Consider the following 25,021-nt stretch of genomic DNA (forward strand, 5'->3'; position numbering starts at 1 on the left):
TAGTTACATTTACTCAATTACATTCACTTGAGTAACTTTTTTTAAATAATGTACTTTTATTAATATAATTTTATTATGAAGTATTTCTACTCTTGAGTAAATTTCTGGATTTTCTACCCATTGAATGAAGAACAAACATGTTTTAACCTAAATTCACCAGATACAGACACACACCTGCCGTTTTTGTTAAAGTTTCATATTTTATTGAAAGAAGCTGAACTGAAACTAAACAAAAAGTAATTGTAGACAGTGTACAGCATTTTAAATAATAATACAAAGTTTAATGGTGGCAATGCTGGTTAAAAACTCAACAAATTTCGAGCTTCTTTCCATCCGTATATCTTTGGAGCTGCTCTTTTTTTAGCATCCAGAATATTTTCTCAATGCAGGACCAGATTCCTATCTTTGAAACATTCTTCCAGGATTCTTTCCATTTACAGGCTAGTCGTTAGCATTGCTGCGAAGCAGAAACTTCAGACACTGTAGAAATGTGGACTCTGCCACTTATAATACCTCCCACATAGTTAGCGCATTCCTTTCGTGGTTCGCATTAATGCTAGCTTTCTTTGCAGCTTTGTTTGGGTAAGCTAGGACAACGCTGTCCACCTCTGGCCCTCCAACATAACTCAGAAAGCTTTATTACGGCTTCAGGTTGTGTCTGTTTTTATCTCATGACCAGAGGAGACGGATGAAGCACAAAAAACCAGTAAACTGAGAGTTTTGCTCTAGGATTCAGGTCTTTCTGCACCACAACAGACCTGAGAAACGTTCATTATCATTCCAGTTTTTCCAGGTTGTGATCAGTAAACAGTTTCTTGAAGTAGTTTAGGAGAAAATTGGTCTTGAAACAAACTACGGTATAAAGTTATACTTTTGAAAGAGCAGTCAAATGCATTAATGTGTTGTCCAACTTGTCTGTAGTTGCGCTTGTTTCCTGTTTATCATCTGTTGTTGTCCTTCTGTTGAGATAAATTGCTTTGGTTTCCCCTCAGGTTCCCTCCCTGATGATGGACAGCCAGTTCTCAGAGTTCACCCCCGACATAACTCCCATCATGCTCGCTGCTCACACCAACAACTACGAGATCATCAAGCTGCTTGTCCAGCGCAAGGTAATGACTCTGTAACACAAGAACCACCGAGTTACAGTACAAGTAGATCAATTAAAGCATGTTACTGTTTACATCCAGAAATTTAGCGCATACGCACAACACTGAAGGGCAAAAAGACGATTCTTGTACATGCCGACCGTCTAAATGAAACCTTGAGACGTTTGTATTGTTGATTTAGTGCAGTGTGCCACAGGAAAGGCAAAAAATAGCGTAAAAAAACCCTTGGAGAGCAACTTAAAATCACTTTTATTCACTTTCTGTTGTCGGCTACGCTACACGCAGAGGTGTTGCCACAGCAACTGACAACATAAACCCACTATATGTTTCAGGGTTCAACACCAAAAACACTCAAACATTTCCTACATAAAGAGCAGAACATTAAATCCGTTACAGTTTTGTGTTTTTATGCTCGATGTTTATTTTGCGATTATTAATAAGTGATCGCTGCGGTAGATTAGGTACCGCTGCTGTTGACTAAGCTAACACAACTAATTTAAATGCCTGCTCTGCTGATGATCTGTCAGAGTTAGCATTCACATCGCCTTCTTTTATGTTTTAAACTGAACCTAAACACACCAAATTCCACATCACATCTACATGTTTGTTTGTCAAAGTCAAGCTAGCATAGTTGACCTACTTTCCTTTCCCCTGCTATTTTTTCTCTTAATTAAAACTTTTTCCTGACTTTGTTATCTTGTTGTCATAGTATGAAAGCACTGCGTCCCTTTTTCTTATATATCTCAGGCGTACATTTAAGATTTAGCACATTATGTTGATAACTAAACCGCTAAAATCAATGCTAGTTATTGTTAGCAAGCAGCTTTTAGCCATCCAGCAGGAAGCTGGGGGTGTGACGTCACGATGCAGGGGTCCATAGCTGTATGCGACCCATCTCTGTTGTTTTATTTCCTGTTCTGATTTTCTGTTCGTCTTTTCTTAGGTCACCATCCCAAGGCCACACCAGATACGATGCGACTGCGTTGAGTGTGTTTCCAGTTCAGAAGTGAGTCGATGTTTCCCCACTTGAAAGCCACTGCTTGGTTTCTGATTTGGGGACAATGAATTTACTAAATAATATAAATTTCACTCTTAATTCTGTCTCTTTAAAACATAAAATAAAAGAAGTATTGTTCACTGTTAAGAAAGTTATCAGTTGTATCCAAGACAGTAGACAGTCTACAGTACAGTGTGGCAATGATCAATTAAAATTATGATGAATTTTGATGAATATTTTCCAAAGGCCAATGATTTCATAATCTATTTTATTTATGGCTCCTGTTGTGTGTTGTTTTATTTTTTGTTTATTGGTTTTTTTGGTTCCTGTGTTTTATTTTGGATATTTAAAATATCTTCCAGTTCCAGTGTTGAGTATTCTTTACAAAACTTGTATTATTAATTCATGGCAGGTCGACAGCCTTCGACATTCCCGGTCTCGACTCAACATCTACAAGGCGCTGGCGTCACCGTCTCTGATCGCGCTGTCCAGTGAGGATCCCATCCTCACTGCCTTCAGACTGGGCTGGGAACTCAAAGAGCTGAGCAAGGTATGGAAATCAACTCCCATTACTACTCAATACATGAGTCTAACTAACCCCACTGTGAAGGAATAACTCCGCCCCCAGACAGCCTTTTATCTGGGGGCGGAGTTATGCTAATGACATTTCAGTCTGGTCAGTTCTGCCTCTTTCTGAGCTCCTTTCAGAATGAGCCTCTGTCACTTTAAATCCAAATAAGTTCATCTTAAGTTCAACATTCATGTGAAAATGGCTGCAATTATACAAATGTGAACTTTGAAAAGCAGAAGTGGAGCCTCCTGAACAACAAAACAGGAAAGCAGCAAGTGATTTCTGGATAGTTAGTCAACAACAAAAACACTTGTCTTTTCCAGCAGCCGTTGTAGCTGACCAAACAGCATGTTTGGTCCAGCTGACCAAACATGCTGCAGCTCTGCTTTGGTTGCTAGGTGACAGACTGGAATTTGCTGGGGTTGCTAGGTAACAGTCAGGTTAATTTTTCAGGCACCAAAAAAATGGTTGGGTGTTTTTCAGGGGTGGGAAACTTATTTTCTTTTTGGTTCAAATCATGATCACGAATGCTCTTAAAGGGCCGGTTGTGCCAGAATGTATAAAACCTGTTCACAAACTGTTAAAATATCAATAAATTCTTCAAATTAAATAATATTATGAAACATCTTTTCAGTCCTTCCAGAATTTCCTGATACTTCTTGTGATTTTTTTGTATTAAAAGTCAAAGTGTTTGTGTCACTAATTTGGAAATATTTACTATATTTGTGCTTGTTTCTGACAATAAATGCCACTTTTTGTTACTCGCTGAATAGATCATGGACTATAATCTGACATCAATAAAGGCTGAGGCAGCTGTTTGGGACAAGAAAGGTTTTGACAATTTTGAGAAAATCTGCGATAAACTCTCAATTATGTATTTGTGAACCACATTTCAGCAACAAGGCAGTTCAAAGTGCTTTAACACAAAAATACAAATTCATAAAGTCATTTTGCAAAGTGCCGTCATTAGACATCAAAATGTTCAGTACAGTTTTATTGATTAGGGTTAAGCAGGAGGGTTTTAGTCTAGATTTAACTCAGTCTTTCGGCTGTTTTCCAGTTTTCCAGGAGTTTGTTCCAGATTTGTGGTGCATAGAAGCTGAATGCTGCTCCTCCATGTTTTTATCACTAAAAAGGACAACACTTTGCAGTCAGCATCAAACCCCCAAAGCAGAATATGATGGATGGCTTCAACCCCAGTGCTCGTATAACAGGAAGTGTCCCACGTTCCAGGTGGAGAACGAGTTTCGCCAGGAGTACGAGGAGCTTTCCCAGCAGTGCAAACGATTCGCCAAGGACCTCCTAGATCAGGCCAGAAGTTCCCGCGAGCTGGAGACCATCCTGAACCACAGAGACAACGACCAGAGCGAGGAGCTGGACCCCAGGCAGTGCCACGACTTGGCCAAGCTCAAGCTCGCCATCAAGTACCACCAGAAGGAGGTAGGGACCCATCCGAGCTGAAGTGGTTTGTGTTTTCATGTCTGAAGGGTTTCTGCTGCACCGCTAAGCTTGATCTTTTGCCTGTTTTGTTGTTAAATACTGTTGCGGAGTAATGGACGGAGCTAGCGGTTGTGCATTTGCATAATTAGCCTTCACTTTCAAGGCTGGACATTAAATGTCAGTGAATATGTTCTTCTCTTATATGGTGACCCTGATGGCTGTGCTGCCGGTTTTATGGCCCCACAGTGCAATTTTCCATTGAGTAGCTTTAATAAACTAAATGTTACATTTCTCATCTAATTTACTCCAACTGGATAGCAAATTGTTTTTAAATGTCAGTTCAGTGACTATATTGTAAGATCAAAGTAAGTGAGCTGTTATCCACCCGGCGTCTGACCTTCTCACTTTATTCACTGAAGATAAATAAAGACATCAGACAAGATGAATGCGGTTTATATGATGCAAACTAGTTTTAGCTAATCAATAATAAACATTTAAACTGGAAAGTGCAGCTTTGTAGCAGTCAATGTAAATGCAGAACACATTTTGGAGTCCTAAATGTAAAATGTTCTCTTTTTTTTTTTTGCAATAAAAAAAAAACACCTTTTCTCTGGTTTTTAAAGGGATGCTATATCACAGGAAAATACACATCTGGTATTTTGGGATTGGTTTTGTGTTTTATGCTGCTGTCTTGGTCAGGTCACTCTTAGAAAAGATGTTTTTAATCTCACTGAGTGAATTTTCTGGTTAAATAAAGGACACACACATATTTGGAATAAGTTTTCTATTTTTTTCATGGATACAATCAGTGCATGAGAGCAATAGTTCTGCCTCATTCTGAGCAGAACCCAGAGAGAGTTCACTCACTGTGAAGGCTCAAAAATGTCCTGAAACACTGACCTTTGGAGTAATTTATTAAAACAGGCAGAGGTGGACAGCACTCATCAAGAAGTTATTTCTGTTAACTCTAAGGCCCTATCATATTAGCATAAGCTAATGCTAAGGCGCTATACCAGCATGGTATTTAGCAGAAGCTAATGCTAAGGCGCTATACCAGCATGGTATTTAGCAGAAGCAGCCCAGGCGGGCATTAGCCAATATTATGTGTTTTCCAGACACATTAAGCCATTTTCTTTCACAATCACATTGTTATAAAAATGCTATAAGTATGACTTTGCATTTTATCACCTTTGAATTGGGTCTCTGTCTCTTTAAGAAGATAGATCAATATACCATCAGTATTACATTGACAATCATCCTTAGGACTGTTGAACTGATTAGTAGTTTGCATGATGATCTCAGCAGAGAAGTAGCTTCACCAGGTGTTTGCTAATGGCTGCTGCCGGTAGTCTGGAGGAGCTGGGCAGAGGAAGGTTGTTAGAGGATTCTTCAAACATGCATGAAGGAATCAAAACACTTCAGAACAACCTTAAAACATGACGTAAAGCTTAAAAAAGTTTATTCAACATAAAACAGCCCCTTTGTTTAATTGTTGGATTTGAAACTAACTTCATTGTGATGATTTTTTTTTTTTAACAGAGACGATAAAACCCAAATAGGTGTGTATATTTCTTTAATGGAAAATTTATGAAAATGTGAGTTTGGAAAAGCAGAAGTTGGATTACATAAAGGTAATTCTGCTAACGTCTTTCATGACTAGTAATGAACTACAGGATTCATCCTATAAAATACAAATGTTGTAGGTGACCTGCATTGTTTTATGTTTACAGTAGCAAATGTTGATTTCTAACTTGCTCTGGATGCGGTCTGAATGTTCTGTGATTGCAGCAGACTGCAGGTAATCTGCAGCGAGAAGGTTTCAGCAGTCTGTGATTTAATTTAATCAGAGCCGTGCTTCTATGAAGTCCAGTTCACAGAAACTCGGAGGGAGTCGATGAGCAGTCTGCCTTCCTGCTGCTTCTGTTCGGCAGACGAACACGCCTCGCTGCAAGGCAGAATTAGCTGCACATCCTGGCTCTTTGCGCAAGAAGCTTTCAGACGGCTGAGAGTCTGATTTCTTTAAAAACCTTCAGCGGTATCCTCGATTCAAAGCTGTAAATAAGAAATGCTTTCAGATTCTGTGGAGGGGAAAGGTGGGAGATGCAGAGGACGGGAGGGCGGCTGTCAGCGGTTTATAAGGCATGAGAGGACGGAGAGAGCAGGCAGCAGCCGCTGATGAAACTACTGTGAAATATTTGAGAGAGAAAGAGCTGATAAGTGTTGGGGGTTCATATCTAACACTGTCTGAAAATGTCAGTTTCTTTTTACTCATTGTGAGTCAAACTCCTGAAATGTTTCTTAACGAGCACAAAACTGTGACAGACGAAATGTTTCTAATCAATTAAAGGAAATCAGCGACAGCAGTCAGCAAAAATCTCCCAAGTAGGAGACGGATGACGAATTTTAGGAGAAGTTGCAGAGAAGAGATGAATGTCACGGAGGAAATGAGTCTGGGGAACATAACGTTGTGTTATTAACTATCCCATTACTGTTCTGCTGCTCTCTGTTGTTTTCTAATTGAGGGAATAAAACGGTTCAATAAAACGGTTCCCAGCAAAAGTTTTCAGACGTCCAGAACTTTAATGATGAACGGTTTCCCGTCCTTTTTACAAATAAAAATCTAAAGTCTGGGGTGTGTTTGTAGCCAAACTAAAAAACTTTTCCTCAACGTCTAACCAGTGGATATGCATCTCTTTAATTAGTTTTTAGAAAAGCTAATTAAACACAGCATAATGCAGCCACTGCAGTCAAATGTTAGCTTTCTTCCGCTCACAGCAAAGAGAGTTACATTTTAAGTGAGAGCTAATATTCATACAACCCAATTTTGGGTTTCAATGTTGTCCAAGGAAGTAAAATCTGCTCAAGAGACCATTTCAGAATGAATTATTGAATTTATGAGGAAGAGTCAGCACCGTAAATATGGACACGTTCCTTAAATGTGATGCATTTGCTAATTTAGTAAAAGCCTAGTAAAATCTTTGGAGTGCTTTTAGGTTATTTATTGGTAAGGATAAAAAAAAGTCCAAACATTTCTTCACATTGGTGTCCTGAAAGTTGAACTCTAAAAGGTTTGGGCATCCGAATGCGACCGAAATCCGATTTATCTCACGGCAGTCTGAACGGCCCAGTTCTGATGTTTTCAACCCCATAAAAAAATCCGATCTGTGCCACGTCCACATGTGGAGCTAATAATCAGATACGTATCCAAAAGTTTTCAAAGTGTCGCATTTTCTCCGACTTTAACATAAATTACGTAAGACAGGCATTGAAATTCTGCATCAAAAATCAGTAAATCAGGACATAAACAATGATTATGAATTTATGAAAGAAATCTGAGTCGGTGAACTGAATGACATCACAACCCCACCTCTCAGCTCCAACGTCTTTACAAAGTTTCAGCCACAAAAGGCCTTTTCCATTAGTAGAGTTTTCTTTCATCTTATACTGTTATCAGTAACTCTAAAATCGATCCATAAACAATAATATTACTTCTGTAAGCAGAGTGCTGTTGAGTGACGTCAACGCTCTTCTTCTGCGGAACTAGTTTGGAGTTGGAAACTCTTCACACTGAAGTCTGATGCTGTCGCATTAATTAGCAGCCTGAAGAAGCACCAAAAAAAAAAAAAATCATATTTCAGGAAATAAAATCGCAACTGAGCATCAAAATCTTCTGTGTGGATGATAAGAGTCTTTCCAGTGTTTCCCAGTAAAACCAGCCAGGTGTAAAACTCCACACACTGTAAAACATTTGAGCTGCATTTAGTTGTGTCTTCTGTCTTCTACTCTTACAGTCAAATAAATTTAACAAGTTTTAGATTTTCAACCTAAATGTGAGAGTTTGTGAAAGATAAACTTACAGCAGTTAGTTGTGTTAACTTTTTATTAATTTTGTTGAATAAACTGGAGTTTTTAGGTTAGCACTTAATAAAACGGAAAGAAAAAGACAAGAGTGGGAACTATTTCCCAGAATGCTTAGCACCATGTTTTTGTATCCTGAGATGGATACAAAAACATTGATCTGAATCTTGTTTTGTTTATTTTATTGCACATTAATGAGGATAATGTCCTGTTCTCACTAAATATTTTTGAGCAAATTTCATTGTAATATTTAATAAAATTAATTAGCAAATCAGAAATTTTTATTTATGCCACTTAAAACAAGAATTTAAATTATTCAAAAGGGAACTAAGTAGTTATAACTTGATGTTGTGAGTGAAGCTAATAGAGAAATGTTTCCTCTTTAACTTTCTTTCTTGCATATTGTGAAATAATTATTTGGTTTAAATTGCAGCATTAAGGTAAAACTCACAATTCAAAATTAATGAACTTAAAAAACAATGTTTAGACAACTTGTCTCTTGTTGTTAAATCAACTTCATGAACTTTTCTTGTTGACTTTAATTTCATTTTTAAGGCAGCAGGTGGATTTTCATTTTCAAGTTAAATCACCTCCAAATGTTTTAGCAGATAAATGTAAAAACACAACAGTGTGTGAGGAAAACGTAACAGGAACTCAATTCTCACATGTTGGTTTATTTGTTTATTTGCAGGTCAACATTAGTCTCAATTAGTAGAGATTATTCTTCCAAACATTACAGCAAAAATCCTTTTCAAACATTTAAAAAAAAGACACAAAACGCAAACAAAACTAAACTCAACATTCACATCAAAACCCAAACAAACTGTTTCTACACTGTTGAGTGAAACCAGCTGATGGTTTCACATGTTTCAGCTTCACATCATCAGTACACGCAGTCAGCACATTTATATGATTATCCCTTAAAGCCTGGCATTGTTAATGTGACACAAACAATGAGAACACACACACACACACACACACACACACGCACACACACACGGCAGAACGCTGAGCTAAAAGGACGACAGGAGAGCAACATGAAACAGAAACAGGGAGCGACGGGGAGCTGAAGATGGAGAGGAGAATGAGGTTTTTCCATGTGAAGGGCTTATGTAAGCGTTCTGACGGCGTTCGTCTCCCGAGACCGCCGCAGATCCTCCATTTGCATACAAACACAAATTATCCAGACAAAGGACACACACTGAAACCAGCGTCTGCCCGATCGCACCGAACAAACGCACAGCGACGGCGGATGTGGCGAAAAGTCAAACGTGGAGTTAATGCTGTTGGAGCAGGTTTCCATCAAACAATCCATCTGAATTAGTTTTTACAGAGATTTTTAGTCAAAGCTGCATTAAAATGGTCAATAATTGGTATTAAATGATCTCTGAAGAAATTATTCTTGCAGGAAAGCATTTTATTGTCTTGCTTTTAGCTATAAATTTGAGTTAAATCAGTAGAAAAATGTTTGTCGAAACTAGTTTTCTGTTTCGTCTCACACTTTTTCAACTTGCATGCATTCATTTGCCAAACATGAACAGATTTTTTTGCTGCAGACGAACACAAAGTGGTGCATAACTGTGAGCTGGAAGGAAAATAATACATAATTTAAATTATTTATTTGCAAATTAAAGTCTGACAAACAGCTCCTTTTACTCTGATAACCCTAAATAAAACCAGATGTTGCCTAATTAGCAAACACAACACTCGTGTGATTAGAGCTGCAGCTAATGATTACTTTAGTAATCAATTATCCTATTGATTATTTGGCCAATTAATCAAATAAAACATTTGGCAATTTCTGCAGATTATTTAACCACTAGAATATCAGAATTACATTAAAAGACCCTCCATAAGTAAGTAAGATAAACATTTTAATGCCTAAAAGAATCCAATAAAATAACATTCCTTTAGTTTAGTCTTTCTCAATTGTACATTGATTAATTTATGTGTTAATCGATTATTAATTTGATAAAAGATGCTACACAGGAGATTTTTTTTCTTAAATCTGAAAGCTTTTTTAAAAAAACGTCCTTCCATCAAACCTGATAGGTTCAGTAATTAACCAATTAATTCAGTCCTGCTAATTACACACCAACAAATACATTTAAATTAAAAACTCTGTTTACATTCCTGCTTGTATTTATTTGAAGATCTGTTTTATTTTCATAAATAGCAAAGAGTTTGTTGTTTTTAAATGCATTTTTATTTCTTTTAATCGTCCAACTCAGTGGCCAATTCCTTGGATTATGTAACGGAAATCCAAATCAGTGACGAAGCTTTAAAATGAAACCTGTCCAGACGCTGAACGGTGATGGATTCAGAACCGAAAGCAGCGTTTTCTCCGTCCGGGTCCGTCTGAGTCCGGCAGTTCGGTCGTAGATCTGAGTGTTTTTGTGCTGCAGTGTGAGACCGATCAGCATTCTCCAGAGGGATCAATGCAAATTACATCTTCAATAAACTATCCATGACTCTCTGCGATCAATACATGCATCTCCACACACACACACCCACACACACCCTCAGACACCCTCACACACACACACACACAGAGCTCTGCATTCCAGACGCCGCCTCTTCTCTAAATTATTTCCTCTTTCTTTGCTTTTCTTCCATCTTTACCTCTTTTTGCCTCTTTTCTCTCTTTCTCTCACTAAAGTTTGGGCTTCGACTCAGCAGTTTCCAGAGTTTGGTAGTAACTAGTTACATTTAAAAATTTACTTATATGAAAATTATTGTCATTTTTGTCCTGAAAATACCACAATTTCCACTTAACTTTATATTTTGGTGCATGTGATGTAATTTTTATGTTAAACGCTTGATAACTCAGTACTTGAGTTTTTTACCAAATACTTTTTTACTCTTAGTTGATTCATTTCTTGAACGGCTACAGTTTTACTTTTACTTGAATAAAAATATGCAGAATTAGCGCTACTCTTGAGTACTTGAGGACTATTTTTGGGTACTCTGGCCACCTGAACCATTTTCTACCTAATGTTTAAATCGCTTCACACATGCCGCAGCTTACCCATAATGCCGAGGGCCTTTTGATGGTGAATAAAACCTCTGATTGGCTGTTTGACTCACAGGAAGTAATGAAGTACATCCAGCTGGCAGGAAGGTGTAGGAAAGAGGCCGATACTCTTCGCAACACCTCTGCAGAGCCTTCTGGGCCGCTCCGGATTAATGGGAAGATAAGTGTGAAAAAGAGAAGAAGAACAGGGGAGCGCTGGAGTGTGTGTGTGTGTGTGTGTGTGGGTGTGTGCGTGTGTGTGTGTGTGTGTGCTGTTTATGAGGATTGTTTGGTTTGCTCAAAGAAAAGCTTTTTGTTCAGTCTGAGTAAAGATCGGTCCTAAAAAAGATACAAAAACAGAAAAATACTAAATCTACCTGCAGAATCTCTCAGTTCTTTGATTTTACATATGAGGACAATAAAAATGACCATAAAAATAAAATTAAATATGTTCCTTGCTGTCTGTCTAAGAAAACTGTGTGGGAAAAACAAGTAGACCTGCAACTAACAATTACTTTAATGAAAAGATATTCCGATGATTAATTGATTAATTGGATAAAAGATCAATTACACTCTGCAGATTTATCATTTTTACCACTTTAACCTTTTTTAAACAATATTTAAAAATACATTAAAATGTGCAAATAAACAAATAATTCATCTTTTAAGTGAGAAAGTAAAGATTTTATTACCTAAAATCTCATAACAGCATTTTTTAGTGATAATTTCAAAGTCGTTCCACAGATTCTCAGTTGGATTTATGTCTGAACTTTGACTACACCATTCAAGCATATAAATATGTGATGCTGTGCTTTTTAGGGCTGCAACTAACAATTATTCCAGTAATTGATTATTCGATCGATTATGCTGCTGATTTATTAATTAATCATGTAAGAAAATTGCCACATTGTGCAGATTATTTATTTCACCACTTAAGCCTTTTTTTATACAATGTTAAAAACACATTAAAAGATGCAAAGAAAGGATAAATTCCTTTTTTAAATGAGAAAATAAACATTTTATTGCCTAAAACTTAGTAGCAGTATTCCTTTATCATTTCCAAATCATTCCACAGATTCTCAGCTGGATTTTGAACTTTGACTACGCCATTCAAGCATATAAATATGCTTTGGTGGGCTCTTCAGTCCTGCAATGAGCAATTATTTTGGTGAACAATTATTCTGTCTATTATAGAATAATAGATAGATCCATTATCTATTATTCTTTAATAGACAGAATAATTATTGATTGTCAATCAATCAATTAATCGGGGTTAAATTGGCATGTTTCGTAGATTTGTCATTTAAACCTTTTCTACAATATCAGAAATACTTTAAAATATGCAAATAAATATTTCAATTCATTTTGTAAATAAGAAAATAAACTTATTATTACCTAAAATGTAACATCTTCTTAGTGAACATTAGATCATTCGTAGCAAAAGATGCATCTGCAGCGCAAAAAACTCAGACCCACCGGCTGGTGTGTTGATTAGTTTTTGGATTAAATGATTAATAATTGGAAAGCTAAGCATAATTAATAGCTTTTTATAGAATTTGAATCAGATGAAGCTAAAACTATGAGAATATTTGGTTGTCACGTATTCACAGATACATTTTTATTATTTATGTATTCTTTACAGTTTTGGCTCAATTACTGCTCTAAATATGTTGATTTTTTTAGAAATTAGTTTTTTTCTGAGTCTGAACATTCTAGTTAGTGATTAATCGATTACTAAATTAGTTGATTAATCTCGATTAAGCCAATTAATCTTATACAACAAACTTTTTCTCAATTTAATTTCTCTTAATCATTCTTCTATATAGACTCACATTTAAACAGTGGTAGCTCAGCAAATTGGAGAAAAAGCCAGAGAAATGGGATGAAATCATTGTTGATAAACCAATACATCAAACACCGCTTAGTGTGTGGTTTTGTTGTTAATAGTTTGGTGTGTGTGTGTGTGTGTGTGTGCGCGTGTGTGTGTGCGCGTGTGTGTGTGTGTGTGTGTGTGTGCGCGTGTGCGTGTGTGTGTGTGTGTGTGCGTGTTAATCCATTTTAGAAGAAAGAGAAGAAAACTTGGCGTTTCTCCAAAGCAGCCCAGATGCATCTACTTTCCTCCTCTGTTGCAGCAGAAAAACAATACAAAACCTAATGCTAATGATAATGCTAATGCTATTGCTAATGCTGGTGCAGGGAAACATGAGCAGATCAGCACAGCAAAGGCAGCACTGTGTTTTACTGTAAATATGGGACGTTACATTATTAACAAATGTGGAAGCTAATGTTTATTAACACTAACTAAAATAGTAAGTTTTAGCTCGTTACAGATCGCTAAATTTAAACAATCTGTTGTTCAGCAGCTGTTGCTTTCTTTTTCTATTGTTGTCTGATACTTAAACGCTGAAAAAAGTAAAAGGTTTGCGCCAACATGATGTCATCAGACTTACAGGATGTCTGAAAACCGTCTCAACGAATTCAGGAATTCAGGAAGGACTTCTTTAAAAACACTGACGGCCTTTCAGTCAAAACACTCGGGCATTTTGTGGATCCGGCTGCTCATCTCTTTACACTGACTGCTGCAGGAAAAGGATGTGATGTAAAGAAACCTGCCGGGGAAAGCAAAGAGCAATTTTCACGTGTTTGTCGGTTCCCCCAGTGTCGTTTTTGGAGACAAAAAACGGAGAAAAATGAAGAAGCAAAATGTCAGCAATACCTGAAATGAAGATACGAAGAAGCAACGGGGCGAAAACAGGGCAACAGAAGAGCTGAAGTTTGTTTGACGGTTTGACAAATGACAGCAATCAAAAAGAGATGGGGGAAGAAATTAATCACAGACTGGAACTAGATGGAGGTTTTATTAAGAAGCAGCAGACATGAGATGGAGAGGGGAAACACCCAAACCAGAAACAGAAGGGATCAAAGTTTAAGACAGTTTTTTAAAGTAATAAAAATAATTAGAGATTTAATATGTTTCTATGGTTTTAGAGAATTTCAGACAGACGTTTTAGTAATAAATGATGGGCACAGATATATAGATACGTAATTATTAATAAGACTTTATGTAAATTTGTAATTAAGTCAGTTTCAGGGTCTGTATTTAATTAGTCGCATTTTAATCCAATGTTATGAACAAAATAAGTAACATTTTCTATTCAAAAGCCTTTTTACTGCTAAATTATTGAATAAATAAAACTGTGAGCTTAATAACCAAGATATTTATTATTTTATATTTTATTTTTATGTTTATTTAACCATCAATGCCAAATCCAACTGTTTCAGGAACTCCTGATCTTTGATGAAATTTCTTTGAAAAGATATTTCTGTCTGTGCTGCTGCTACATGTTTAGCATTGAGATGCTATTTTAGTCTTGAAAAGCTTCGCTAACCGTTGTATCCGTTTAGCACTTGGATACAACAATAGTCTTTTCCAGCGTTTATCAGATTGTGTTTTAATTCATCCCCATTGGGCCAATAGAAGCAGCTTTATCATAAATTGCTATTGTTAGCGGATGTAGGTTGTGCATCGAGTTTACAGGCGTACCAGAAACGCACTACAAAGGTTCCGGCTTGGGACATTTGTAAAAAAAAACAAAAACGATTTATTGTGTTAAAATCCATTAAAGTAATTGAAAGTCCCAGCTCTAATAATTAAAGATGAAGCAAAAGCAGTGGTGTATTTTATAAGAAACGCCTAAAACAAAACAAAGTCTAATATTTCTCCCTAAACAGATGTTTAGAAGGAGTTTGTAAAAAAACTAATTCCGTAGATTGACGAGACAAACGTGGACGTTTTTTAGACGTATCTGTCCTCTTGCATTTGACATTAAACCAACACATCATTTAAAAAAAACCACATCATAGTCAAACAGTCAAACACGGTGGTGGAAGTGTGATGCTCTGGGACTGCTTTTCTGCTTCAGGACCTGGACGACTTTCTGTGTTTGATGGAACCGCAAATTCTTCTCTCTACCAGAAAACCCTGAAGCAGAATATCCAGACATCGGTTCATGACTTTACGTTAAAGCTCGCCCTGTTTAGTCCACTTCTTAGTGGCTTAAACTAACAAAATAAAGTTTGGAGTGGCCTAGTCAAAGTCTGGACTTGTATTCAGTTGAGATTACCTTAAATAGGCCTGAAATATTTTCCATATGGCTCAAATTAAAACATTTCTGCAAAGACAAGCTGGTCAGAAAGGTCAAAAGCAGATTTCCTGCTATAGCTAACAGCTAGCAGTAGCTGCTCAGTCAGTTATTAGGTTTTAATAAACCGGCCTGGTTCTGTGCCCACATGGTGGTCCAGCCCATTTCTATGTGTGTCTCTGTGTGGATATTGAATCATTTAAAAGTCTTTTTCTGTCCTTGGGGCCGGAGTTACCTGCAGTCTCGCTAAATTATACATTTAGAGCAGTCTCAATAATAAATAGATTGCGGGTTGTTATCTCTCTGGGGTCTGTTTTAGTATAAATACAGGCTTTATTGCGACCGGTAACGCTGTTTGGATCCCGGCCCGGTCCTAATGAGGCAGAAGGAATCGTCCGAAACAAAAGCAAGTCGATGCGGTGTCCTAATAAGGTCGGCAGCAGCTGAATAATATATCCACCTGCATTTTTTGTTGTTAGTTTTATTCATTGCTTTCTGAATTATTGCTCTAATTAATCATTCAACACATGTTATCACTCTCTGATATTTACACACAAACCTCTACATGAGGACATTCTGATTTCCCTTCGCTACTCCTCAAAGATCTCATCTAAAACTCAGACCTTTGACCCTAAATATAAATTTTAACCTTTAGAAACTCTTTGAAGTGACAGGAAAGCTTTTAGACGAGGCAGACTGTCCTCGTTTTTATGTTCTTCACCTCGGCCTGATCCTCACAGGCATCACTCAGCAGCTGCACACACACATTAGCTTTAGCTCTGTTTGGAAACAGCTTTTTGCGAATTGTTTCATGAAGCTGCTGCAAATTGCACACATGACCAAATCCACAGAAAGTGTCACTAATCTGATCAGCAGCCAAACAGGAGAAAGTGGGACACCGAAAGCTGCTGCCGGATTTTTTTCAACCTGTCTCTTCGCTTTCTGCATGCGGTTACGCAACGCGCTTTTCTTTCTGTGTATAACCTCGTAGTGTCCGCTTCTGCTTTCTATTTCTGAGCAACGTTGATGTATTTCAAGCGTTTTTCTTTTTGTGCTAGAATGGTTGTAAACCTCTGTGAAAAGTTAAAATACAACTTCACGCTGATATAACCCAGTTATACTTTTTTTCTTACTTTCCTTTTCTGTTTGTCATTTCCAAACGGTGATGAGTTGATTCTTTTGCAGGTTTCTGAAAGGCTATTTTCAGCGCAGTGCGGTTTTAATCGTTTAAACTTCATGCCAGTGTGCTCCGTTGCTGCTTGAAATGAACCGAGCTGAGTAGGGGGAGTGGGTGTATGAAAAAGAACTGGCACCAGACAGATGAATAAAAGTTATGCAAAGAGGCGAATACAATAAGAGAGAGAACAAAACTGTAAAAATGTGAAGCAGGAAAACTGAGCACTGTTCATGAGAAGCTGCAAAAAATATATAAAAAACTAAAATTGGCAAAAGGAAACTCTGAATACCAACCTGAACAAACCATCCCCAGGTTTAAGACATGGTAGTGGTAGCGTCATGCTCTGGGGGTTCGTTTCTCCAGCAGGAACAGAGAAGCTGGCCTGATTTGATGGAAACATGGAACCAAGAAGCTGCAGACGATTTAAGACCAAAACATGCAGCCAGAGCTGGTTTAGATGAAAAGATGTTCATGTGTTAGAATGGCCCAGTCAAAGTCCAAACCTTTATCTAATAGAAAATTGCAGTTTCCTTCCAATCTGACATGAGCTTCAGGTAATTCTGTGAAGTAGAAACAGCAAAAGTTTCAGTGTCTAGATGTGCAAAGATCCCCACGGTTTTCACATTAAAATTTGAAATAAATGTTTGAAACTGTCATTTTTAATACACACACACAAGTATTCATTACTCCTTTTTTTGCTTTTTAAAGACAACAGAGTCCTTTATTTTTTCTGCTCTAATGCGAACAACTAAAAGCAGCATAAATACTTCTATAAAACCCTGTAAATATGTGAATAAGAGGACAGAAACCTCAAGTGTGAGCCCAGAAAGTGAATTAGCGTTAGCGTGACTTTGGGTAAGCCGATTGCCTTTTTTTTAACATTGAGGGCAGATTACATCATGCTGTAGAGAAATTAAATTACCCAGCACTGCTGAGTGTATTTCTGAGATCACAGCAGAAATTGGCCTATTAATTGAATTAGCTGGGAAGCGGCTTTTTGGTAACGCAGTCAGAGAGACTGAGGTTCAGGGTCTTACAGCAGGTTAGCTCTGCTTCCCTTCCTGCGATTTGCTCCTTATTTTGAGCCTAGACGTTTTCGGTGATGGTCGCAGCAGGAGAAACGGGGCGACGCAAAACATGTTCATTACTTTTTTGCACAAAATCATTTTTACATAATGAGATTTCGGCTGTTTTAGGGCATCTTGTCACTTCAAATCCAAGTAAGCTGCTTTTGGCCAGCTCAGCGTTTACGCTCTCATGTGAAAATGGCTGCAAACAGAAGCGCATCTTTCATTAGTATTTTCATTGGCATTAGTTTTTGCTGCAAGTAGTTTCTGGATGGTAAGTGAACAAGAAAACATTTCTCTCGAGTTCTGCTTTGGTTGCTAGGTGACGGCCTGGGCTGGCTGGGGTTGCTAGGTAACGGCGCAGTTTGACTCAACACTAAGGAGAATTTTGAAACGGTTAATTTTCCAGACAGCAAAAACACATGAACTTATTCCCAGAATACGGCTGGGTGTTTGCTCTTTTAGGCGCTTGTGCTGTTTTTAGAAGCAGCAGGAACACAAGCAGAAGTACAGAAATATGAAAATATGTGTTTTGCATAATAAGTTCCTGGTAGCAGAACATGCAAGCAGCTCAGAGCTGACTTTCCTACTTACAACATTAACTGAAACATCATTTTCTATGTTTTCATCATGGAAACAACTTTGAATTGTTTCTAACACAAAAGTTTTACCTTAGTTGCCACAAAGCAGCCCGGATTACAAATCATCATATATGAACATTATTATTTCCTCTCTTATAACCTTTTAAATAATATTTAGCTTTTAAAACTTGGATAAAAAACATTTGTTGTACATTAAAGGACAATGCTGCAGTTGTTTAAATCTTTCTTATTATCTCTACTGCCTAAATACAGCAGGTATCACTGGAAAGCATGCTATAAATGTTTTAGTAGAACAATCTTTGGTACAAAACTTTCAGCAAATGGGTTTTAAAAAACGCCAGCGGCCATCTTAGACAAAGTCCAAAATGATCCTCATATATTTCTAGGTGATTGTGCTGCAAGTGGCTCCTAAATAGCTGCTGTTTTCCAGTTTCTAGCCTCCAGTTTGCCCAGATTAGATGGAGCAGAAGCGAAGCTCTTTAATTTTACAGCCATTACAGTCATTTACAACACATGGCTGCCTCTTCACTAAATGTGCAACGCTTGGCAAACTTTTAAAGCTGGCAGCAGTTTGAATATTTAAAGCGCCTGGACTGAGACCTCAACAGTCGACAGAGTTAGCTGGATGTGAGAGCTTTGAGTGAGAGTCTGACGTTTGGGCTCATAACTCAGATCTGTTCTGCAGACAAACGGAGAGCAAATGTTTGGGTTTGTGTTTTATCCCCTCTGGTAACTGTGTTTACATTCTTGTATTCTCTGTGTGGTGGTGGCAGCGGTTCTTATTGTTTTATTAATGAAAACGGGACAATTCCCTGCAGTCTGCAGATCCATGTTGCCTCATTCAAAATGAAAGAGTGTGTGTGTGTGTGTGTTTTGTTGGGTCTAGAAATGGCTTGGCTTTGTGTTTAACTGACTGGAAGATGGCTATTTTTAACCTTAAAGGTACTTCCTCTAACCTTTTATGGGCTTTACAAAACATTACATTTTTTGCACAAAATCCTGCTTACATCAGGAAATTTCAGTCTGCTCAGTCCTGGCTACTTTGAAAAGCAGATGTAGAGCCTTCTGCACAACCATCAATAATGTAGCAAGCAGTTTCTGGATGGTTAGTCAACAGCTAAGCTTGTTGCAATAAACAATAAATCAATTAATCGCATGATAAATTAACACTACCTCACTAATTTCCATTTGCATGAATTTTGTCGTTTTTCTCTTTCCACAAAAACTGAATAACAACGTCTTGAGTCTGGCTCTTTGGTTTCAAATAGACAATTTAGTTTACTTCATAGCTCATTTTATTTGTTTCTTCTGTTGTTTTCTTTATTTATTTTGGATTTCTAAAATGTATTCCAGTTCCAATGTTAAATGGAACTGGAATACATTTTCCACTGCTGCTGCGGCATTTCACAATAATAAAAAGCAATAAACTTAAAATGCAGCATTAGCATTTTAAGTTTATAGAGTTTTGAGAATGTGTTCTTGCATTATTATACCATTGAAAATGGCTTCAAAACAACAATGCTTTTGTTTATCGCAATAACTTCTGAGACAATTTATCGTTTATTAAAGTTTGTGACTGACAGGCTACAAAAGAACAAAACACAGCAGTCAGCGTAGCGCTAGCGCGGTAAAACCAGCTGACCAAGCATGCTTGAGTTCCGCTTTGGTTGCTAGGTAACGGACTGGGCTCGGCTGGTAACATTTGTTCGAAATGTGATTCAACAATTTTTGAGGTTTTTTTTGAAACGGATCATTTTCCAGACATCAAAAAAACATGAACTTGTTGCCAGAAAAATTGCTGGATGTTTTCGTTTTTATTATCATTTTTAAGCGTTTGTGTTGTTTTTGTAAGCAGTAGAAACAAAGTACAAACACATGCAGAATTTGAACTTTTTGCATAACAGGTTTCCTGTAAAGTGAAGCAAAACTAGAATACAAACAGCTACTCATATTTTTGTGTTTTATTACCTTGCGGTTTATATCGGTGAAGCGGTTCCTGCATTCTTCTGAACATCCTTAACTTTCCCTTCACTTTTTAAAGCCTCTTTCCGTTCCTCCTTCTTTGTGTTGCTACGTTCGACCCTGTCCAGTGTAAACAGTCTTGTGTTGGTGTTGCAGCAGCTCTTGGGTCAACAGCCTCTACCTGTCCGTGGGCGAAAGCAGAGCTGCAGTCCTTGTGTAACGCCTGTCCTGCCCGGTGTCACGTAACCTGCAGAAGTTGCAGCAGCAGCGGAAATGCAAATTATGTAAAACCCCCATTCGTGCTGCTGCGCTGAGCACGGCTGCTTCACTCCAGCAGGTTATCATGAGTCATCAGGGCTCCGCCGGCCCAGCTGTGAGCAGCTCAATAAACTGCAATTTAGGACCAACTTTTCCAGTTGGATAGTTTCCCAGTGTACGCCTCGCCTCGAGGATCCACAGGATAACTGTTTGCATTCATTAATGATTAGGAAGAGAAGTACTTTTTTTTTTTTTGTGCCTTTGCTGCTGCAGTTTGTAGAAGAAAAGATAAAATAAGAAGAATATATTAATAAGAATGATGTTTAGCATCAAAACTGTTTTATTTTTGTGGTCATTCCTGGATGGTGTCCACTGATTTTATCACTTGAGAGTCTGTAGGCTGTCAGCAGGGCACATTTCATGGAGTGTTTTGTTCCGGCTGTTGTTGTGTGGATTTGGTGCATGTGTGGGTGTTTTTTGTTTTAGCTGTCTGCAATTTAAATGTTTTTTTTCTGCTTTCTTTTTTAAAACACTTTCAAATCAGTCTAAAAGACGTGCAACACATATTTCCAAATAATTTCTCATGTTTTTTACTTACTTAGTTATACTTATTGTATATTTATACGTTGGGCCCAAAACTGTCCCTCTCACAAGAGAGATAAAAACATTTCCATTTGTTTTCTCTTAAAAGTATAAAATCCTTTCAGCTGCTTCAACCATAACATGGATAGAAAGGTATTTTACTACATAGTCCTTACTTAAAATAATTTTTTCTTTGCTGTTTTGTAACAAAAGTTTCTTTTTCTAATGGGAATTACTCAAAACAGCCTACTTGTTGTAAATTTGACATGTTTGAACCCAAAAATGCAGAAAAATATGCAGCCGTCTTTTTCACACAGTTAAACTAGTCCAAACAAGAATCACCAACGTGATAAACAGAAATAGTGAAATGTAAAATGTTCAGAAAATAAATACATTTAGATTAAATTATATGAAATTTGAGTATTCATAAGAATGTTCCAGTTTCTATATTTATTTTCATTTTGGTGAAATTTTGTATTATAATTATTCTACAAAACACTTTGATTTATTTTTGTAAATAAAATGTAGTCAGATTGATGTGATGTTTTAAATCAACCAAATGCAAAAAATAAAAAATATTATAAATACAATAAACCACTCTCCACTTGCGGTTCAGTATTTTTGACTCTTTCTGTAAAATTATTTTCAAAAAATCCTAAAATGTTATGTTAAATTATTGACTGGCGTTTGAAAAGCAGCCAATCCAGGAACAGTATTTGCTTTCCTGGACTCTGATTGGCTGAACCTCCAAGAGCATAAATGAGGAACACTGTAAATATTAGCTTCTGGGGTGTAACTCCACTGTGTGTATTAATGCATATTACGGTCTATTTGGTGGTTGTAGTATGACATTTTGGGAGGGAATCTCAATATTTATGGCAGTTTTGGTTCCTAACCCCGTACAAATATCTTTGTTTTCCCTTACGTTGAAGGTTTTTCAATTAATGTGCTACCAATGGTATATTTTTTTACTTTTTTGATATTTTAGGTGACTAAAAGTGATGTTAAAGAAGATAAATTATCAATTATCAATAATTATTGCAATCAGGTAACAAATGTGCACACATTTGTTACCTGCATACAAACAAAAGTCAGACTAGCATAGCTTAATTTTATGCTCGATGCAATCTTTCAAAAGTTTGAACCTTGTTTACTTTGATATTTGGTCAAACTATAATTTACAATAATTTAGATTTTAAGAGTTGAATAAAAATTTTATTTGATGGTGAAGTGTAATTTTCTGTCACTTTCATTACTTTTCTTTACTGAAAACATTCTTGTCTACATCCATTTAAGCCATTTCCAGCCGGCGGTAAAAGCAGGGTGTGTTATATAAAGCTGCTATTGGGCTAGCATGAAAGCGTATGGTTTTCTGTGCTGCAGGCACTCTGAGATTAAGTTTGAGACTTTATCCTGTCCCATATTCACACCAGTGCGCTGGCCGGCTGGGAGAGAGAGGCAGCAGAGGAGACGGAGCGCAGTAATCAATTTAAGATGGACCGGAAATTTATCATCTAGTTGAACAGTGCTTCCCCAGTTTTCAGGAGTAAAATGACATGAAGTAAAAGAAAACTATTAATGGAGGGAAGCATAGTTGGGTGAACAAATCACCCAAAGCATCAGTGATGGCCGTATAACTGCTAATCTATGCTAAACTAGGCAATATATTGACATTAATATCTGTATTATCTCAGGATTTTGAGTGTTTTTCCAGATCAGGACTTTTGCAAGTCACATTTTATGCACCAATTATTTGTTTTTGGTTTAATAAGAAAACTTTATATATTTATAATTAATATTTTCTTCCAAAATTGAATGTGATTATTACCATTTGGCACTATTCCTCAGTCTTCACCATCATTTCCATTATTCACATTGGAGGCATGACAATGCTCAGATGGCTGAGCTAATCATTAAAAATATGGTCAAGACCTTCAACATGGATAAAGATGCTTTAAAACCTAGGAATTGTTTTTTTAAAGATTTATTGAAGAACAATAAATCTTTGTTTATTGATTTATTGTTGAAATTGGTCACTGTGACCTTTCAAATTGAATTTTAAAAAAGGATGATGATGAGTTACAACATCGCCTTTCAGGGGGAAAAGTGAAGACTGACCCAAACTTTGTTTGAACTGGGTTTTATTTAAACTAAAAGGCAGACAGACTGATGAAATTAGATATTTAGGATCCCCACAGACAGTTTTAAAAGGGGTGACCAGGTCTGACTGATGTTTTTATGGAGACCTGTGAAGAAACCAGCTGCATTTCTATTGACTATATTTCTGCATTTCTATTGACTATAGTCAATAGAAATGCAGCTGGACAAATTGGAATTATGTACTTAAATTCACTTAATGGAAACATGGCCATTTTGAAAAAAAGTCATGTTTCCGTTAAACTTCTTGTGGTGAAATGAATTGGGGTTTTGGCTGTATTGAAATTGGTGTATTTCGCAAAATTGCAATGGAGAAACTTTTTTGTTATCTGATCAACAAACAGAAGTTACTACTGGTGAAAACGACAAAGAAGATGACAGGAAGTGTCAGAAGCATGATTTTGTGTTCTGACTTATTCAGGTATGATTTTAGTTGTGTTTCTGAGCCGAATAACAACAAAGCTTTGCACACATTTGTCATGGAAATTAATGTGACTAAAGATAAACATTTCTTTAGTCCTTTAATCCTGGAAATGTTCTTCAGGTGACAGAAGGCCAACTTTATAACTGTCTTTATGTGGCTCTCCATCACTACACCCAGATTTTGGTCCCAAAAATTCTGGCTAATTCTACCCAGAGTTGGGTAGTAACTAGTTACATTTACTCACTTACATTTACTTGAGTAACTTTTGTGGAAAAAAAATTACTTTTAGAAGTGCTTGTACTCTTAAGTAAATGTATTAAAGTATCTCTGCTCTTACTTGAGTGAAATTTCTGGATTCTACACTAACTGAATAAACAACGATTTTTTTTTTTTTTTTTTTACCAAAAATTCACCAGACACAGACACACACCTGCAGTTTCTGTTAAAGTTTCAGACTTTTTTTATTGAAAGTAACTGATGTGGAAACATTTTCTTTTTGCCCTTAAAATACCAAAATTTCCACTTAACCTTATATTTTGATCCGTCTGGCGATGTTATTTTTAAAAGTTACATCATCAAACAGACCAAGATATAAAGTTAGGTGGAAATTTTGGCATTTTAAGAATGAAAATGACAATAGTTCATATAAGTAACAACTTCAACTGTATTAAACAAAAACTGCAGGTTTGTGTTTGGTGAACTTTTGGTTCGTTTTTCATTCCGTGGGTAGAAAATCCAGAAATGTTACTCAAGTAAGACTAGAAATACTTCATAATAAAATTACTCAAGTAAAAGGTACAGCATAGTAAAAATACTCCTAAAAGTATTTTATTTCATAAAAGTTACTCAAGTAAATGTGACTAGTTCCTTTGATAACACTTTATTAGACGGGGTGTCCATAAGACTGGCATGACACTGTCATAAACATGAAGGAGTCTTTATGAATGACTGACTGCTGTCATGAAGTGTCATTAAGCAAGTAATGACACTTTTAATGAAAAGTTACTCTAAATGTTGCATTGAAATGCCATTAAAAGTGCAAACTTTGCATTATTTTGTAAATAATGACACTTTAATGCAAAGTTTAGATAGATAGATAGATAGCATTTATTGTCATTGAACAGAATTCAACGAAATTTCCATTGCAGCTCCCGTGCAAAAGGTCAAATATATACAGTATAAATAAGCAAACACACAATAATAATAATAACAATATATACAACTAAATTAACTAAAGGCACTCAACCACACCAAAGAAGTAGCAGCAGGTCCAATTATGGCAAAGTACAGATAATGTGACAGTGCAAAGTGCAGAACAGTGTGGCTGTGTGGGGGTGGGGGATATGTATGTGTGACTGCGAGGTTATGATATGTGTGGGAGGGGGGGGCGGCAGGGAGGCGGCAGTTTGCACTTCTAATGAAATTTCAAGGTAATTGCTAGAGCAACTTTTCATTAAAAGTGTAATTACTTACTGAATGACACTTCATGACAGCAGTCATAGTCATTCATAAAGACTCCTTCATGTTTATGACAGTGTCATGCCAGTCTTATGGACACCCCGTCTAGTGAAGTGTTACTGTTCCTACCAAACTCTGATGAGTCATTTCTTGGTCGGCTACTTTTTACTTCTTCTAGAGGAAAACCTTGTTAAAGTATCACTACTC

The 25,021-nt window shown here is 36.8% G+C and overlaps 1 protein-coding gene and 1 long non-coding RNA gene across 2 annotated transcripts in view; one reads left to right on the forward strand and one right to left on the reverse strand.

Annotated features, from left to right (window-relative positions):
- The window catches only part of LOC102218899 (short transient receptor potential channel 5-like), a 121,903-nt gene that overhangs the window by 58,993 nt on the left and 37,889 nt on the right, over positions 1-25,021 (forward strand). The window contains exons 5-8 of the mRNA XM_005809411.2: positions 993-1,109; positions 2,050-2,112; positions 2,516-2,653; positions 3,908-4,114. Of these exons, the coding sequence (XP_005809468.1) occupies positions 993-1,109; positions 2,050-2,112; positions 2,516-2,653; positions 3,908-4,114 (525 nt within the window). The remainder of the gene's footprint in view (positions 1-992; positions 1,110-2,049; positions 2,113-2,515; positions 2,654-3,907; positions 4,115-25,021) is intronic.
- Positions 13,038-20,130, reverse strand: LOC111611156. Its single transcript, XR_002753915.1, has 3 exons — positions 19,942-20,130; positions 16,598-16,864; positions 13,038-13,594 (listed from the first exon to the last, which is right to left on the reverse strand). It is a non-coding gene; the product is annotated as an uncharacterized LOC111611156 (long non-coding RNA).

The sequence above is a fragment of the Xiphophorus maculatus genome, chromosome 14 (assembly GCF_002775205.1).
Source record: "Xiphophorus maculatus strain JP 163 A chromosome 14, X_maculatus-5.0-male, whole genome shotgun sequence".
NCBI lineage: Eukaryota > Metazoa > Chordata > Actinopteri > Cyprinodontiformes > Poeciliidae > Xiphophorus > Xiphophorus maculatus.